General features: G+C 34.8%; 1 protein-coding gene across 1 annotated transcript in view; it reads right to left on the reverse strand.

The window, feature by feature from the left end:
- LOC518911 (sodium/hydrogen exchanger 2) overlaps positions 1–17,216 on the reverse strand; it is a 53,535-nt gene extending 36,319 nt beyond the window's left edge. The window contains exons 1-3 of the mRNA XM_015461628.3: positions 15,275–17,216; positions 11,683–12,146; positions 10,906–11,156 (exon numbers count right to left, since the gene is read on the reverse strand). Coding sequence (XP_015317114.1) covers positions 10,906–11,156; positions 11,683–12,146; positions 15,275–15,530 — 971 coding nt within the window. The 5' untranslated portion in view covers positions 15,531–17,216. The remainder of the gene's footprint in view (positions 1–10,905; positions 11,157–11,682; positions 12,147–15,274) is intronic.
- Positions 17,217–18,322: the final 1,106 nt, after the last annotated feature.

Consider the following 18,322-nt stretch of genomic DNA (forward strand, 5'->3'; position numbering starts at 1 on the left):
GTGGCAGGCTTTATTTTCTTGGGCTCCAAAATCACTGTGGACAGTGATTAAAGCCATGAAATTAAAAGACACTTATTACTTGGAAAAATCTATGCACACCTAGACAGTATATTAAAAAACAGAGACATTACTTTGCCTACAAACGTCCATATAGTCAAGTGTTAGTTGCTCAGTCATGTCCGACTCTTTGCAATCCCACAGACTGTAGTTTCCCAGTGCACAAAAAAAGTTATGTTTACTTTGTACTGCAACCTATTACATATGCAACAGTATTATTTCTGAAAATCAATTGTACATACTTTAATTTTAAAAGCTGGTATTGCTAAAAATGCTAGCCATAAACTGAGCCTTCAGTGAGTTGTAATATTTCTGTTAGTGGAGAGCTCAAAATATTATAAGAATTACCAAAATGTGACACAGAGACATGAAGTGAGCAAATGCTATTAGATCAATGGTGATGATAGACTTGCCCAATGCAGGATTGTCACAAGCCTTCAATTTGTAAAATATGCAATAACTGCAAAGTGCAATACAGTGAAGCACAATAAAATGAGATATGCCTTCACTAGACTCAAACAATTTCAGGTATGTTTTATTTCTTACACTCTGCATACCTTATGATTTCCCTTTACATAACAAACTCTATATGGGGCAATAGTAAATTGCTATAAAATTGTTATAACTATTCACCTCTCTATGTAATGACTAGGACTAGAATCTACAGTCTTAAACTTGTGTCAGAAAAGAACCATGTCAAATCTTTACCGGTAATAATCAGATATGGTTCCTGTAGTTCTCCATGCAAAACAAATGAAGCCTGCCTACATAAACTACATTTCTGTTCTTGTAGTTTGGTACTCCTCAAAGGCTAATTTGGCAATGATTTGCATCTACTTTATAAAGTTTCCTATCCCTATTTCTTTGATTTATTTTCCCTTCACTATCAGCTGTCACCCAACAGACTTTTGGTCACCCCTTTTTACTCTTTATTTCTATTTTCACTATAAAACTCCAAAGTTTTCTTTCAGCAAAATATTTTAAAAAGAGAGAGGAATAGTATTTTTTGAAGTACAGCCACTTAGTAATAAAGTTCTAACAATAGTTTTAAAAAAATACTATGACAAGGATTTTAAAGAAAGAACAGTTTGGTTTTTTTTTTTTTTTTTAGATCACTTATTAGACTATTAATTTCAATCACTTATCTGCTTTCACCCTTACTATATACAGTATTGAAGTATCAGCAAGCTCTAATAATTAAAAGGGAATTTTATCTTTGTACACAAATTGTGTATGTAGAACCCAGCACTGTAACTTGGGTTACTAGGCACTTAATTTAACTGTCAAATTGTAAGAAGCTCTTTCCAAAAAAAAAAAAAAAAAACAGATTTTTGCAGGGAGTAGCTCTTTGCAAGAGTTCCTTTGTTTCATCACTTTAGTAGCTATATTTTAACTCAGCTTTTATACCAGGTGCCTCCCTACTTCATTAATCTCTGTCCCAAGCATATCTCCCAAATCTTTTGGTCACATAATGCCTTAACTTATTTGTTGATTCTTTTCTTAGACTGAAAAATAAAATGAAGAATTAACTGATTAGTAGACCTTTTCCCCAGTTACTGTATGAATGAGATAGCATCTAAAGAAAGATCACACAGAGTCAGCAAGTCTGCACACAGTGAAAGGTGATGAAGGTTCTGATCCCATCCTGAAATGATTAACTGTGATTAGCTTCCCCTTTAAAAACTTTCATGACTAGAGCAGAATCTTTGGAATGGGTTCTGGGACACAAGTCTGCCTTCTCCCCAGGTTGCCAGCCTCCTGAATAGAGTTAACTTTCCTTTCCAACCAACACTTGTGTCCCCAGTACTGGCTTTCAAGATGTAAGCAGCTGAACCTGAGTTTGGTAACAAAAGATTTAATGAGTAGCTGGTTTAAAATTGTCTTCACTATTTAAGTAGTTAATATGAATCAGAAACTATGCTCAGTGTTATGTGGCAGCTTGGATGGGAGGGGAGTTTTGGGGAGAATGCATACATGTGGATGCATGGCTAGACCCCTTCACTGTTCACCTAAAACTATTGCATTGTTAATTGGCTATACCACAATACAAAGTTTAAAAAAAGAAACTGCAATATCAAGTGGCATTAAAGATTAAAAGAAATTATTATGGAAAGCAAAACAAGGAAGCAGGCAGGGAATGCTACAGGCTCTAGGTCTTCAGTGCTGAGAGAGTCATGAAGCCAGCCTCCTCTTCTACCTTTTCTACCCTCCAGCACTGAGAATATAGGAGCTCATAAATACTTGTCTGCTTTTTTTTTTTTTTTAATTAAAGTGTATCTCGGGGACAATGAAAAAAGTTTGACTGGAATTCATTTTAACCTGAGAGAGCCCTCACTCGATGTGACTGTTTACACTCCAGTCCCAATGCAGTAGTCAGTAATGAAGTTAAATGAGATCATAGTATGCCTTTATGAAAAGTATTTGATATATTAATTGATTCAACTATATCTAAAAGCATCTCTATGTATCAAGAACCAATCAAAACCAATAATTCTTTGTTTCCATAAGCTTCTATAATAAAACGTTGGGGAAATATCTTCTTGATGGTTTCATAATAATGCTAACATTTATAAAATATCTAGAAATTAAATTCAAATATGTTTTTTTTTTTAATAGCTGAGTTAATATTCCATTGTGTATATGTGTCACAACTTTCTTATCCATTTATCTGCTGATGAACATCTAGGTTGCTTCCATGTCCTAGCTATTGTAAACAGTGCTGTGATGAATATTGGGATACATGTGTCTCTTTCAATTCTGGTTTCCTCAGTGTGTATGCCCAGCAGTGGGATTGCTGGGTCATATGGCAGTTCTATTCCAAATTTTTTAAGGTATCTCCACACTGTTCTCCATAGTGGCTATACAAGTTTGCATTCCCACCAACAGTGTAAGAAGGTTCCCTTTCCTCCACACCCTCTCCAGTATTTATTGTTTGTAGACTTTTGGATAGCAGCCATTCTGACCGGCGTGAAATGATACCTCATTGTGGTTTTGATTTGCATTTCTCTGATAATGAGTGATGTTGAGCATCATTTCATGTTTGTTAGCCATCTGTATGTCTTCTTCAGAGAAATGTCTGTTTAGTTCTTTGGCCTATTTTGTTATTGGGTTGTTTATTTTTCTGGTATTGAGCTGCATGAGCTGCTTGTATATTTTTAAGATTAATTCCTTGTCAGCTGCTTCATTTGCTATTATTTTCTCCCATTCTGAAAGCTGTCTTTTCACCTTGTTTACAGTTTCCTTCACTGTGCAAAAGCTTTTAAGTTTAATTATGTGGATTTCTTTATTTTTGCTTTTATTTCCATTATTCTTGGAGGTGAGTCATAGAGGATCTTGCTGTGTTTTATGTTACAGTGTTATGAGAGTGTTTTGCCTATGTTTTCCTCTGGAAGTTTTGTAGTTTCTGGTCTTACATTTAGATCTTTAATCCATTTTGAGGCTACAGTCCATGAGGTCGCAGAGTCAGACACCACTGAGCAACAAACACTTTCACTTTTTAAGGCATTGGGGTCTGCAATCAGACAGATGTGTGAGTGAATCCCTGCTCTTAGAGTTGCCAGGGGGCATAACCTTAGGCAAATTAGTTAATCCTTCTAAATTTGAGTTTTCTGGTCTGTAAAATGGGCAAAATAAATGCCTAACTGATGCAATTGCCATGAGAATTAAACAAGAAAAGGTATGTAAAGCAATAAGCATAATGTCTGACATACTGGAAATGCTCAATGAATATTAGCTAATATTTGTGGGGGAGAAACATCTAAATGAGTAACCATGACACAAAACAGATGTGACTAGAGTTAAGACAAAGTTGCAAATAAATTTCTATGAGTGATAACGTCTTCATGAAGAAGTGATTCAGGTCTTTAAGGAATTAGTATAATTTGAGCAACTTGAGATTTTTTGGAGGGGGATACGTTGAGTAGGAACATTTATTTGATTGTACAAAACATTTTTTGATTATGTTTCTTTAGAAGAACTCATTAGTTTATGAGTACTTATTTTCTGAAAAAATCTTTTCCATAAAAAGTATCACTCAAAAAGAATTTGCAATTTTGTAACTTTCATTTCTCTTGACTTAGGTGGTTGGTACTTTAGTTTTTTAGAGATTTATTGCTTAAATGTCACAGAGAATAAAAAAGTTTGATTTTTCAAAACAATTCTTTTTAATTGCTTTGGCTTTCTGGATTGCTATGCAGGATTATAATTCTTTAAAAGCAAATCTATTAGACTAATCACATGAATTTTTAAGGTTAAAGAATCACTATTAAAATTTAATTAAAGGGAAAATATTTAATTGACATCTTATATTTCTCAATTCACTTCAGATTTGTTTGATTTAAAGAGAAAAAGTGATATAGCTGGAGGAGATATAGTTCCTTGCTGACTTTGTCAGGAGAATCCCATGGACAGAGGAATCTAGCAGGTTACAGTCCATAGGATCACAAAGAAAAGGGAAAGTGAAAGTCACTCAGTCCTGTCTGACTCTTTGCGACGCCATGGACTATACAGTCTATGGAATTCTCCAGGCCAGAATACTGGAGTGGGGCCTTTCCTTTCATCAGGGGATCTTTCAGACCCAGGGATCGAGCCAGGTCTCCTGCTTTGCAGGTGGGTTCTTTACCAGCTGAGCCACAAGGGAAGTCCAAGAAAACTGGACTGGGTAGCCTATCACTTTTCCAGGGGATCTTGCAACCCAGGAATTGAACCGGGTCTCCTGCATTGTAGGTGGATTCTTTACCAACTGAGCTATCAGGGAAGCCCAGGGTCGTGAAGAGTCAGAAACAACTAAAACAACTTAGCACAGCACAGTACACAAGAGTTCGTGAACCACACTTTGAATATTTTAGGCCTATATTGGTTTCTTAGCAGGTAAAGACTCTTCCTACCAAAGCAGGAGACATAAGAGATGTACTTTCAACCCCTGGCTTGGGAAGGTCCCAAAGATCTCCCTGGGTCGGATGACTACTGCCATTCAAGGGAAGAAAGGAATGGCTACTTCCTCCAGTACATGGACAGAAGTGCCTATGGGGCTATAGTCTATGGGTGGTCACAAAAGTCAAACATGAATGGGTGACTAACACTCTCTTCACTTCATATCACTGTGAAGTATTTCACAACATGAAAACACATTTTCTTAGGCTATTTTAGTCCCTTTGTGCAGAAGTCACAGCAATGCATAAACTCTTGAAGTCATGCATGGGTAAAAATCTAACATATAAATAAGATGTAAAAATAAAAATCATAGATTATTTCCAAGTCTTTTCTCTCTTAATATAATTAGCCTTGTTGATGAACTCAATAAAATTTCTCAGTCTTTAAGACTAAACTCTGAATTTTAAAGGTTTGAATATTGATTGCCTTATGAGTAAAAGAGTTTCTTAGTAGGTAAATTCTAGAATAAAATGTCATGTCTGTCATCGACTCATTACAGATCTTTAGGGAATTAATTTTACCTTCCTCCTTAAGTATGAGATACTTAAAGCCATTTTCTCACTTCCTTGATCCATTTCTCTATAGGTCAGGTTGTTTATGAGTCATAAAAACATGATTAATACAAGTACTTTCTTTTACAGAAGTGGTTTCATGATGTCTCATCCAAAATTTCCCTAGTCATTTATGCATTCATGTGTGCATTCATTCAAAAAGAAACAATTGAGTCCCTACTGTGTGCAAGTCTCTCTACAGATCTTGCTTCTTATATCATTCTCAGCACAAAGACACTGCTTCTTTCCTGAGAACACTGTTGGGATTGAAATTTCAAAACTGAGTAAGCTAGGTAGGCCAGAGAAGTTTTGCTAAAGACAGCTAACAGAACCTATTCTATTTCAGTCTTGGAAATTTTGAATTAAAACAGTGGAACTGGTAAGCAGAAACATTTTCATGATTCCCAATTCAATTGTTTGCTCTAATATCAGTGGTTAAATGTGCAAGTATCCTGTCTGTTACTCCAAATGACAAAGGTGTACAGGCTTGATACATTTCAAAAGAAATAGAAAGAAATTTACATTTTAAAGAAACTCTATGATTCTATTAACATTTGATATTTTAAGGAATATTCTCAGATTAATAGTATCAACCACAAAAATATAACATGGACTGTAGCTATAATATTTTATTTTATTTATGTACATACTTTGAGCTAGGACTTCACTTTAAATTTAGGTTTAGTATTTAAAGTGTCCAACTAGGCTAGAAAGTAATTAGAAGGTACTTATCTGGAATCTATAGATAATGAAGATCACAGTAGAAAACTAAATCAATCTGCATGTCAGTTGGTTAGGAAAAAAAAAAAAAAACTCTTTCCAAAAGTGAAAGAGAACTACACTCCACAGCATAGAGTTTTAGCATTTGAGCAAACAAAAAGGAATTTCTATTAGATTTGAACAGTTTTGAAAGTGAAGGAAAGTTATAATACAATATATAAACTTCATTATATAGGGCATTCTTTGCTGATTGATGACACTTTCTTTGATAGAGCATTATTATATTGTGAAAACAATAAGTTATGGAATTACAAACTGGTACAGCTCAAACCCATTATAGAACTGGAGCCTTAAGCTAGAACATTCCTAAATTCTAACACCTTAGCTTTATAGTTCATATCAAATGCATGAAATAACTTTAATGTATTTCTGATCTCACAAAAATAGTATTTGTCATTGTGTGAAAACTTATTTCTAAATCTTCATGTTCTATAGTATCTCTTTTTACAAAATTTAGAGGATTTTTTTTCATGACAGGGTGAATAAAACAGTATATAAAAAGAACACCCTTTGAGTATTTTAGCTATAATTATTCATTTTTATTAGAATGTAAAATAATTTTGTACAAGCTCCTGAATAGAAATCACAAACAAGCTAATTGCACAAATAATTTTCTGTAGAGAACATAATCCTGCATTTAAACATGCTTTATCATCTAGGCCACCAGGGAAGCTCTACAATATAAGGGTGAAAGATGAGAAATTAATTGGTCTGCTATTTTCTACACTATAACCTTGTTATAATACTATCTATTATTTGTGATCCCATGGACTATAAAATCCATAGAATTATCCAGGCCAGAGCACTGGAGTGGGTAGCCATTCCCTTCTCCAGGGAATCTTCCTAACTGAGGGATTGAAACTAGGTCTCCCGCATTGCAGGTGGATTCTTTACCGTCTGAACCACCAGGAAAGCAATACTATCTACAGGGCCAACAAATGGTTGTTAATTGTTTATAAAAATTATTTGTCTCCTATGCCAAACAGTGATGTCAATCTGACATATAAAACAATGCCAATATATTTTGGAGATTAATTTAAAAATAACAATGCCTACTTTTTCTGAGATTCTCAAAAACAATATTAGGCAGTCATAGCTGTCTGACCCAACCAAAGTTAATTAAAAACATTGTTCTCTTGCTGTATGCAAAAGAGACACTGATGTATAGAACAGTCTTTTGGACTCTGTGGGAGAGGGAGAGGGTGGGATGATTTGGGAGAATGGCATTGAAACCTGTATAATATCATATATGAAACGAGTTGCCAGTACAGGTTTGATGCACCATACTGGATGCTTGGGGCTGGTGCACTGGGACGACCCAGATGGATGGTACAGGGAGGGAGGTGGGAGGAGGGTTCAGCATGGGGAACACGTGTATACCTGTGGTGGATTCATGTTGATATATGGCAAAACCAATACAATATTGTAAAGTTAAAAAATAAAATAAAAAAATAAAAATAAAAACATTGTTCTCCACCTATGCTGATAGGCAACAATAGCAAACACTGTTTTGAATGAAATACAGAACAATTTGAAGCTCAGAGAAGCAAACTCACATTTGTTAAGTTTTTAAAAAATGTAACAAAATACAATGGTGATAAAAAACATATTATCAAGTGTCTAATAGAAATCTAGACTTGAATATTCTTCTCAAAGAATCATTAAATTATATTTAATTTTCTATAAATTTATATATAAAGATATAATAATTTAATATTTTATAAATAAATTGGAACTTTTATAAATAAATAAATAAATTTGGTAATTTATAAAATAAATTTATATAGCAATTGGTACTTCTGATGAGCAGATTTTCTTTTATGAAAAAATGTCTAAAGTAGGAGGCAACATAATATAACAAAACCTATATTAAGATATCAGTAAATGAGTACTTATTGACTTCAGAAACAATGAATTGTTGAAAAGGAACAAAAATGAGTCCTATAATGGATGCAATATACCCCTGTTAAAAGCACCCATCATTAAGACTGATGCCTTATGCTTTTAGGCTAAGAATAGTCTTCAACCTCATAATTCTAATATATATTTTTTTATTTATTTTAATTAGAGGCTAATTACATTACAATGTTGTACACAGATGTATAGAATTCTAATATATTTTAATTACTTTTCTCACAGTAAAATTGTGTCCTCATTTCGATTTCAACAACAAGAAAAATTGATGATATTGACCATTCTAAGAATCAGTAATCCTTCAGGCAGAACTTGATTTATACATAGTTCATTTATGAAAAAAATGACTAATAATTGACTGAGTGTAAGTGTTTTGTGCTACATTTTCATATTGGATAATGCAACAAATTGAAAGGAAGGGAAAATCTTCCCAAAGTGACATTGTGACTATGATTATACTTTTGTTTCATGCTTAACACAGTGATTCAATCAATAAATAACTACATAATATCTAAAATTTGCTGTTTATATATTTAAATAGTCATTCAGTTAATATACTGTTTCATTTTATTACAATTATTCTGTAATGTAGATATTATCATCTACTTTTAACAGGTAGAGTAACTGAAACTCAGAAGGTTTTGGAGGAGGTTTTCTAAAAAAATAAATTAATTTTTCAAATGTATTTAATATTTAACATCTATGATTTGACAGTTAGTTGAATTATCATTCTGTTCATTTTATTACAAGTTTAAATACCATCATTATTTGGTCATTTATGTGACCTAAATTTTGGAGTTCCATTTCTTAATCCAGTGTTTTCAGCCTAATTAAGTTTCCAATTAATACAATATCTTAGGAAAAGATTTTCCCAAATACTTTAAATCATACTTGTGCCCTTCTTTTCCAACTACATTCAAAACAATTTCACTTTAAGTAAGACAAAGTTTTGCATATAACACAAAGTTTATAAAGATATATATATATATATATATATATTTAAAGGATATTTGCACAAATATCTTTTTTTTTCTTTTTAAAAAAAGTCTTTATTTTTAATTGGGGAATAATTGCCTTACAATGTTGTGTTGGTTTCTGCCACACGTCAACATGCATCAGCCATAGGCATTCATATGTCCCCTCCCTCCTAAATCTGCCTCCCACCTCCAACCTCTTTAGGTTTTCAAATACCTTTTAAGATAACAAAAATGCATATAAAGTGTTAGCCTAAGATGGTCTGAATTAATCATTTAATTATTTTGCTAAACTACCTCCATAAAAATAAAGGAAGGTCTTTTTTCCAATATCTTTAGCACTCAAAAGAAACAAGATTGTCAGATATAACCCTGAAAGATTCTCATATTCTTAATCCAAAATAACATATATTAGAGTTATAAGAAAGTTAAGAATCAGGAGAGTTTCAGAGGAAACAAGTAATTCTGACAACATTGTTTTCCCTGTTTCTTTCAGGACTCACCACATTGTCAAGTTCTTTAAAAGTGCAGGGTGCTCAAAAGAAGGAAGCCACTTAAATGATACTATATTAAAACTTTGGAAAATGTCCTAGATTAAAAGAATTTAAATTGCCCCATCCAATTCCTTTTTTGGCTTTTTTCTACATGTCTTTCATTAATAGTAATACAAACAATAAAAATCAAAGACAATTTAAAACACAAACTACATCTCTCAACAAATTAAAATGCAATCACCCAGACAGATGCTAGATAGAATCCTTGCTTTCAACCTAGAACATTTTTATTTAAAACAAACTAACTGTAATCACTATTTTATGACATTTCTCATGTACAGTAAGTCCTTTGAGAACTAAGAGTAACCTAAAGTCAAATGGCATTAGTTCTAAAGAACTTAATTTTGGCAAAAACCATCACAATATTGTAAAGTAATTAGCCTCCAATTAAAATAATTTTTTTTAAAAATCAATCTTTTCTTTTTTCTTTTTCTCTTTGAGCTTTCAGAAAACATGTGTAATTTGAAAAAGATAATGCATTCCATTTCTTTTAAAAACACAGAATGGAGTGATCTATCTAAACCCTAGCACAAAAGCATTTAGGTGTTAATACTTACCATATGGGCATTTAGCCTTATAAGCTAGATATGAGGTACTATCATCATTGGTTAAATGCCAGTGATAGAGAAGAGAAAAATGTAGCATATGCCATATGGTTTACAAAACAAATCATAAAGTTATTTGTTATGGCATAAAATCCATCTATATAAGAGCTAATGCCAAGTTTATTTATACAGTGTGCTATCTAATTACTTACCACTGGAATGTTACTGGGTTTAGATACACTAATCCATTAGGCGAATGATTCTCCCCTGCAAAGAGAGGAGGGCTCTAGGTAGCCTCATGCCAAATTCTCAGCATTTTTGTTATGCAATGAAAGTCATACTGACCCGCAATCGGAACACAGGCAAGGTAGTTGAGATGTAGCCATTTAATCTCTACAGGGAGTCCATGAGCTTGACAACAATAACACTTGCAGTCCTATGACTAAGTGACTATTAGAGGTAACAGGAAATCCTTGAAGAACATAAAGGAGAGTCACCTTCCATATTTAGGAAATGCAGTTTCCTAGATTTCTAGTGGAAAATAAGAAACAATTCCTAAAAGAAATTCAATAGATCAAAGACTTGTCCAGATACTTACGCCACAATACCTGAGAGATGGAACATTTCAGCTGTCAGGTAGGAGAGATAACTGTATAAGAAGACAAAGAGAGGTTCGATGACCCGGATGGTCTTGGTAAAGCGTGTGGTAAAGGCAGCAATCATGCCAAACAAGAGCCCAATGAAAATGCCTCCTATTCCAACCAAAAAAAACTTTCCTATCCCAGCCAAAATGTCCAATGATTTGATAGATGGCATTTCAGAGAAAGATTTGAACAGCTTATAGAGCACCTGTATTTAAAAAAAAAAAAAAAAAAAAAGATTAGAGTGAATTTACCTATCAGGAACGTCTCAATTCATGCCCTTCTAATTTGAAGTTTCTCAACTTTGAAGTTCTTCAACTCCCCATTTCCTCCCCAATATGAGTTCCTAGAAAGCTTCCTTATATCAAAAGATATTTCTACAGATGAGTATTAAATTATGCATGATTCTGTTTGAAAATTGATGGGCTGTGAATATATCCTTTATGGCTAAAATATTCTTGTAACATGACTAGGAAGACTTTGACCTATAGAAGGCATACCCTAATTTTCTCTTAATAAACTGATAAAGGTTAGTATAGTATCAAAGAAGTATTTCTATTTTTGAAAACATATTAATCATGAGTAAATCATATTATCTAAATTCATAACCTTATTCCTAGGACTAAATTGTTCAATCATGGTCTAAACCAGAATTAAATTATTATTTAAATTTCAAGGGTGAGCATAAGGGAACCTAATTAATTACCATGAAAACTCGTGTGTGGGATACTTACAACAGTAACAGCATCATTAAGGAGGGATTCTCCAAACACCAAAATGTGAAGCTTTTCATTCACATGAATTTCTTCAAATACAGAGAGTACAGCCACAGGATCTACTGCAGCAATCAAACTACCAAACCAAAGGTTATGGAGCAATGACACATCTTTAAGGTTGAAGAGCTTCACCTGACATATGCCATAGAGGGAAAGGCCTATTCCAAATGCATTCCACATTGTTCCAACTACAGCATACAGCAGAATGGTTCCTATGTTTTCAAAAAATGGCCGACTGGGCATAAAATATCCTGCATCAAGGACTATTGGTGGAAGTAAATACAAGAAAAATATATCACTGTTCATGACTGGTGGAGATTTGTCATTTAAACTGTAAATTAGTCCTCCCATGATGAGACCTACAAATATCAAAAGGCAGCTTTCAGGTACAACTGTGGGTATCTTATTATAGAGATGAAATCCTAGAAAAGAGAAAAAAGATAGACTAGTAAACATCTTTATTATCAATCATCTCTATATGTCAGCCTTCTTGTCAAGTCTTATGATTTCAGGAAAATAACTTCTCAGTCATTTTACATTTTAATAATGACTTAATAAAGATGCAGAGGCATGAGTGAAGACACTTTCCTTTACAATGGAAAATATTTACTAATAGAATTAAAATATTCACAATTAACAGCAAGTTTATTCATATGCCCACTGAATCATTTTCAAATATGAGTATGTATTTTAAAATAGAAACAACACACTTATCAGCTTGCAGTGTTCTTCTGCTCTTCTCATGATCATAGTCAAAGACATCAGAAACTCAAAAATATAGAAATGATAACCATAATTCAAATGTCTGCTTTGAATAATAAGAGTTGAAAAGGGCTTTAGTAATCATAACTGATTCTTCATTCATAAGGAATTATAATTATTTATAAGGAAACTGAGGCCAAAGAAATGAAGCTACTTTTCATGGCTGAACAGTAAGTATGTGGTGGAGCTGGGATGACAACCCAGACAGGTATCTTGACTTTTAGCTCAATGTTCATATAATTACCCCAAACTGTCACTTAGTCTGATTGACATATATGGGCTTACATAAATGCATACTACTGAATTATCAAAATACAATCCCAATTATAAAGTTTGTTTTTCATAGAATGATATTACTCTTTCTTCCCATGAGGGAAATACAGCCATCTCTAGCAACCTACATGGCAGCAGTTCTCTGTTTTATCCTGTATTCTTTTTCCTCTGCCCACATTATATTCCACATCATCATGCTCTAGCTTACATGAAGCTTACAGAAAACTACTCTAATTATCATCGATCTTCTCTATTATAGAAAGGACCTTAATGACCATCTGAGCTAATCCATTCCTTCCTGTCTAATCCTGTCCTCACCAATACACTGCTGATATCCTTTTCTAATACATTTGTTAGTTAATTTGACTACAATTTTCTCAAGGATTGAGCATAGTTTTTACAATAATCCCTAGCACATTGATAGCACATAGAAATAGCTCAACAGATACTTATCAGATAAATAATAAACACATTTTAGAAAAGAAAGCCAGTTGGTTCATATGCTAGAGTTTATTTCAAAATATTTTCAAAAGTGCTTTCACCTATATGCTTCTATTTGATTCTCTCATCAAACCAACAGCAAAGTGTTAGTCACTCAGTTGTGTCCAACTCTTTTAGACCTCATGGTCTGTAGCCCACCAGGTTCCTCTGTCCATGGAATTCTCCAGGCAAAACTACTGGAGTGGATTGTCATTCCCTTCTCCAGGGGATCTTCCTGACCCAGGGATCTAACCCAGATCTCCTGCATTGCAGGCAGACTCTTTATCATCTGAGCCACCAGGGAAGCCCATCATACCAGCATAACAATGTAAATACTGTTATTCTCATATTAAAAATGAAAAATATGAGACAAAGAAGTACTTTACTTATCTAACACATACTTATTGATTGCCTATGTGCCAGGCACTGGCTCCTAAATTGAGTAAATTTTAAATAGCTCATAGTAATTTTATCTTTCCACTAAACCATGATGTGTCCTTCTTTATCCTCTACAGAATCACTTATTTTCTCTAGGCATTGAAATAATTTGAAAACTTCTCATGGGAAGGATGGGGCCTTATTCATCACTTTAGCCCCTGGCCACAATATAATTCTTCACACATAAAATGTGTTTAAAAATATATGTGTTGAATGATTGCTTACAAGGAAGGCTTTTTTAATTAATTAATTTATTTATTTGGTTAGCTTTTTAAATTTACATTCTCTTACAAGGTCACAGAAAAAATTATCTGTCAGTGATGGTTCAATAAATTCCTACTTTAACAAATGGGAATGGAAGACTACTGGGAAGTCCCTTTGCCCTATCATCCTGAAATTAACATTTAATTAGAAGATTTAATATAATCAACATATCTAATAATACAAAAATAATTTAAAAGAACCTGCACCCTAATAACCTTAATTATTAACCCTAATAATTTAAAAGAATTCACAAATGTTCTTTATTATCACCCAAGACAGTATGTACTTCTAATCAAGGAGGTATGTAAATGAGCATTCTAGTTCCGTTTTGTTGAACTTCACAAAGCATCTTCTCTTCCTGGGCCTCAAATTTCCTATCTACAAAATAAAGTTGGATGAGAATGATTTCTAAGGGTTTTTCCAGCTCTGACAACCTATCATGCTATGAATCTGTGGATTCTTTGTGTCATCATTAAATAATATATTTCATGAATGGTAAAGCTTTAGTATATAAAGTCACTTAAATAAAACTTTGAAATGCTGAACATGATTTATTTTAGAAGAAATTCATTTTAAAATAACAGAATTCTATAGACTTTGAAGTTTTCCTGACATTGCTTTTGTTCTGAACCTAGAAAAATGATAACGTTATCATAAATACTTTAACACCATCAAGGCAAAGGTCTGATAAATTATTAAAGAACGTAAAAGGAAAAACGGAATAAATCCCCTTAGGAGAATCATAAAGCTAGAAATTCAGGGTGTTCATAAAGTTGAAATAGTTAAAATATAACAGTTCTTTTCTTGCTGGATCTGGTCTTAGTTTGTGTTTTCTCTCAAATTCTGAGTAATGGTATAAAGGCTTATCTTTTAAAAAATAGAAAATGGACTTGTCCCACTTTGTTACTACCTGGCAACTATAGCAAGCATTCTGTGAGGAAAAAATGCTGTCTAAAGACTCAGATCAATTAGAATCATTCTATTTAGATTTCTCTGCTCTCCCTTTTAAAATTATGCCTTGTCTGCTCAACCCTTGAACAACTGGGACACTTTGCAGTCTAAGTCCCTTTGCTGGGCCTATTCCTGCCTCCTCCCACTGGGAGACCACCAACATTTGAACATGATCATTGCAAGAAGGTTTTAGCTATGAAGATAAAGATCATTTTGGCAGAGAACAGGAGGCAGATATTCCGGTTTGCCTTTCTCTGTTCTATTAGGAAAAGGGTGCCTTTCTTAACATCTGGAAAAACCCTGAGATCCCCCCACCCACTCCATGCCCCACTGTCCCTATTAGGCAACACCCTGGGAAAGCCTTGGGAAATTCCTCACTTACCTATCTTTGCCAGAGAGGCAAACATAATCCAGAGTGTGATCTCAAAAGGAGTCTGCACATGCTGGTAATCCAGGGAGAAGAGGAGTGTGTGAGCAGATGCCACCGAGGCATTATCCTGAATTCTTTTGGATCCCCAGCTGCCATTTTCTGCCTTCAGGTTCCAGTAGTGCAGCATGCTATTCCCAGAGGTTCCCAGAAGCTGGGAGCAGAGCTGACCCAGCAGCAGAGGCAACAAGAGGCCCAGCCTGTGAGCCATCACCAGCTCTGCCAGCTGTGCTTGCTTAAGTATTTAATCTCCTTTCCAGCTGCAGCTGCTGACAAATGCGGTTTGCTGTCCTTGACCCTTAGTCTTTCTGGCTAGTATTTAATGATCAATGAAAATTTCAGCAGCTCCGTGGAGTCCCAGAAGAGAAATGCTGGGTTGTGATGCCCTGGGATGAAATTAGAACCTGAGCTAGCAAAGGGAGGAAACAGGAACAAATTCATTGATTGACATAGAAAAGGATCTTACCCCCAGTCCTAAATTCCAGGGGAAGAAAACTACTGGAACTGTATTCTGGCCACTTAGGAATCTATTTTCTTACTATAAGATAACTCCAATTCATAAAGGATATGGAAAACTATTCAAGAAGAATCCCCAAATCTCCAAAGACTATCAAGGACTGTACATATGAGAATCCTAACTAGGATGTCAAATTCCAGCTGCCTCTTGGGTAAAACGGTAAACATTAGACCTCCTTGTTTCCACAGAGAGAGGTGAAGGGGTTGAAAAAATTAAATCATCTACTCCTAAAAATTCCAGGAGAAAAACCTTTTCTTTAGTGTGAATAAGGGCCCTAGTACTTAAGAGCAGGATAGTTCAGTTCAGTTCAGTCGCTCAGTCGTGTCTGACTCTTTGCAACCCCATAAATCGCAGCATGCCACGCCTCCCTGTCCATCAAAAACTCCCGGAGTTTACCCAAACTCATGTCCATCCAGTCGATGATGCCATCCAGCCATCTCATCCTCTGTCGTCCCCTTCTCCACCTGCCCCCAATCCCTCCCAGCATCAGAGTCTTTTCCAATGAGTCAACTCTTCGCATGAGGTGGCCAAAGTACTGGAGTTTCAGCTTTAGCATCAGTCCTTCCAAAGAACACCCAGGACTGATCTCCTTTAGAATGGACTGGTTGGATATCCTTGCAGTCCAATGGACTTTCAAGAGTCTTCTCCATCACCACAGTTCTTCAGTGCTCAGCCTTCTTCACAGTCCAACTCTCACAGCCATAAATGACCACTGGAAAAACCATAGCCTTGGCTAGACAGACCTTTGTTGGCAAAGTAATGCCTCTGTTTTGAATATGCTATCTAGGTTGGTCATAACTTTCCTTCCAAGGAGTAAGCGTCTTTTAATTTCATGGCTGCAATCACCATCTGCACTGATTTTGGAGCCCCCCAAAATAAAGTCTGACACTTTTTCCACTGTTTCCCCATCTATTTCCCATGAAGTGATGGGACCAGAGGCCATGATCTTCGTTTTCTGAGTATTGAGCTTTAAGCCAACTTTTTCACTCTCCTCTTTCACTTTCATCAAGAGGCTTTTTAGTTCCTCTTCACTTTCTGCCATAAGGGTGGTGTCATCTGCGTATCTGAGGTTATTGATATTTCTCCCGGCAATCTTGATTCCAGCTTGTGCTTCTTCCAGCCCAGCGTTTCTCATGATGTACCCTGCATATCAGTTAATTAAGCAGGACGACAACATCCTGCCTTGACGTACTCCTTTTCCTATTTGGAACCAGTCTGTTGTTCCATGTCCAGTTCTAACTGTTGCTTCCTGACCTGCATATAGGTTTCTCAAGAGGCAGGTCAGGTGGTCTGATATTCCCATCTCTTTCAGAATGTTCCACAGTTTATTGTGATCCACACAGTCAAAGGCTTTGGCATAGTCAATAAAGCAGAAATAGTTGTTTTTCTGGAATAAAGATATGCAATTAAAAAAATTCATGGAGGATGTTGATGAGTCTATTTTAAAGTGATGTACATTTTGAGCATTAGGGCAAATATAGATATTTATGATACCAAATAAAAGTATTTTTCTTTTTTTGTGTGTGTGCACAGAATACAGCAAAATTATACAGTAAATGTGGGAAAATGATTTCATAGTAAATTCTTGTTTTAATAATAGTCACACTTGCCTTTCTGATAGAAAGCAAAAGCTACATATAAATATGCATGCATAGGAAAGAGGAAGCAAGGAAGGGAAGAAAGAAAGAAGAAATGAAGGCTGAGATAAGTAAGTAAATATTTCACAAAACAGGATGTGGGACTGCTACCATAGTTAACTATTCACAGAGAACACAGGTAATTAAAATATGGTAGCCCGAGGGTATTAGTTAAATCAATGACCCATTTTTCCTTTGTTGCCTAACACCATCTAACCTAACAACTAATGATAAATCAGTGACCCATTTTTCAACAAAAAAGGAGTATTTTGAAGACACAGTCTCACCAATACATATGCTTTTAATATGTCAATGAGCAGTCGTCTTAAAAATAAATCTTTTTTTTTAAGTGGGGCATAAACTAAAAATCTTTAAAACTTAAAATTTAATTTCCTTGTAAAGTTTTCCATCTGCAATTTTATTTATCATCATTCTATACACAGTATTTAGCTATTTACTTTATTTTCAGATCAAAGATTGCAAATTTGACACTAACCATTACAGGTGTCTCAGTGGTTAAGGATCCACCTGTCAATACAAGAGACCCAGGAAACATGGGTTTGATCCCTGGGTGAGGAAGATCTCCTGGAGTAAGAAACTGCTACCTGCTGCAGTATTCTTTCCTGGAGAATTCCAGGGACAAAGGAGTCTGGCACACTATATATAGTCCATGAGATCACACAGAGTCAGATATGACTGAGCACAAACTCACACACTATTCTTAGTAATTATTTTCCAGGTTTCCACTAGATCAAGTTCTGGAGTAATCTTATGGACATGAGTTTGAGCAAGCCCCAGGAAACGGTGAAGGACAGGGAAGCCTGGTGTGCTGGAGTCCATGGGGTCGTA

Source organism: Bos taurus, chromosome X, assembly GCF_002263795.3.
Source record: "Bos taurus isolate L1 Dominette 01449 registration number 42190680 breed Hereford chromosome X, ARS-UCD2.0, whole genome shotgun sequence".
Taxonomy (NCBI): Eukaryota; Metazoa; Chordata; class Mammalia; order Artiodactyla; family Bovidae; genus Bos; species Bos taurus.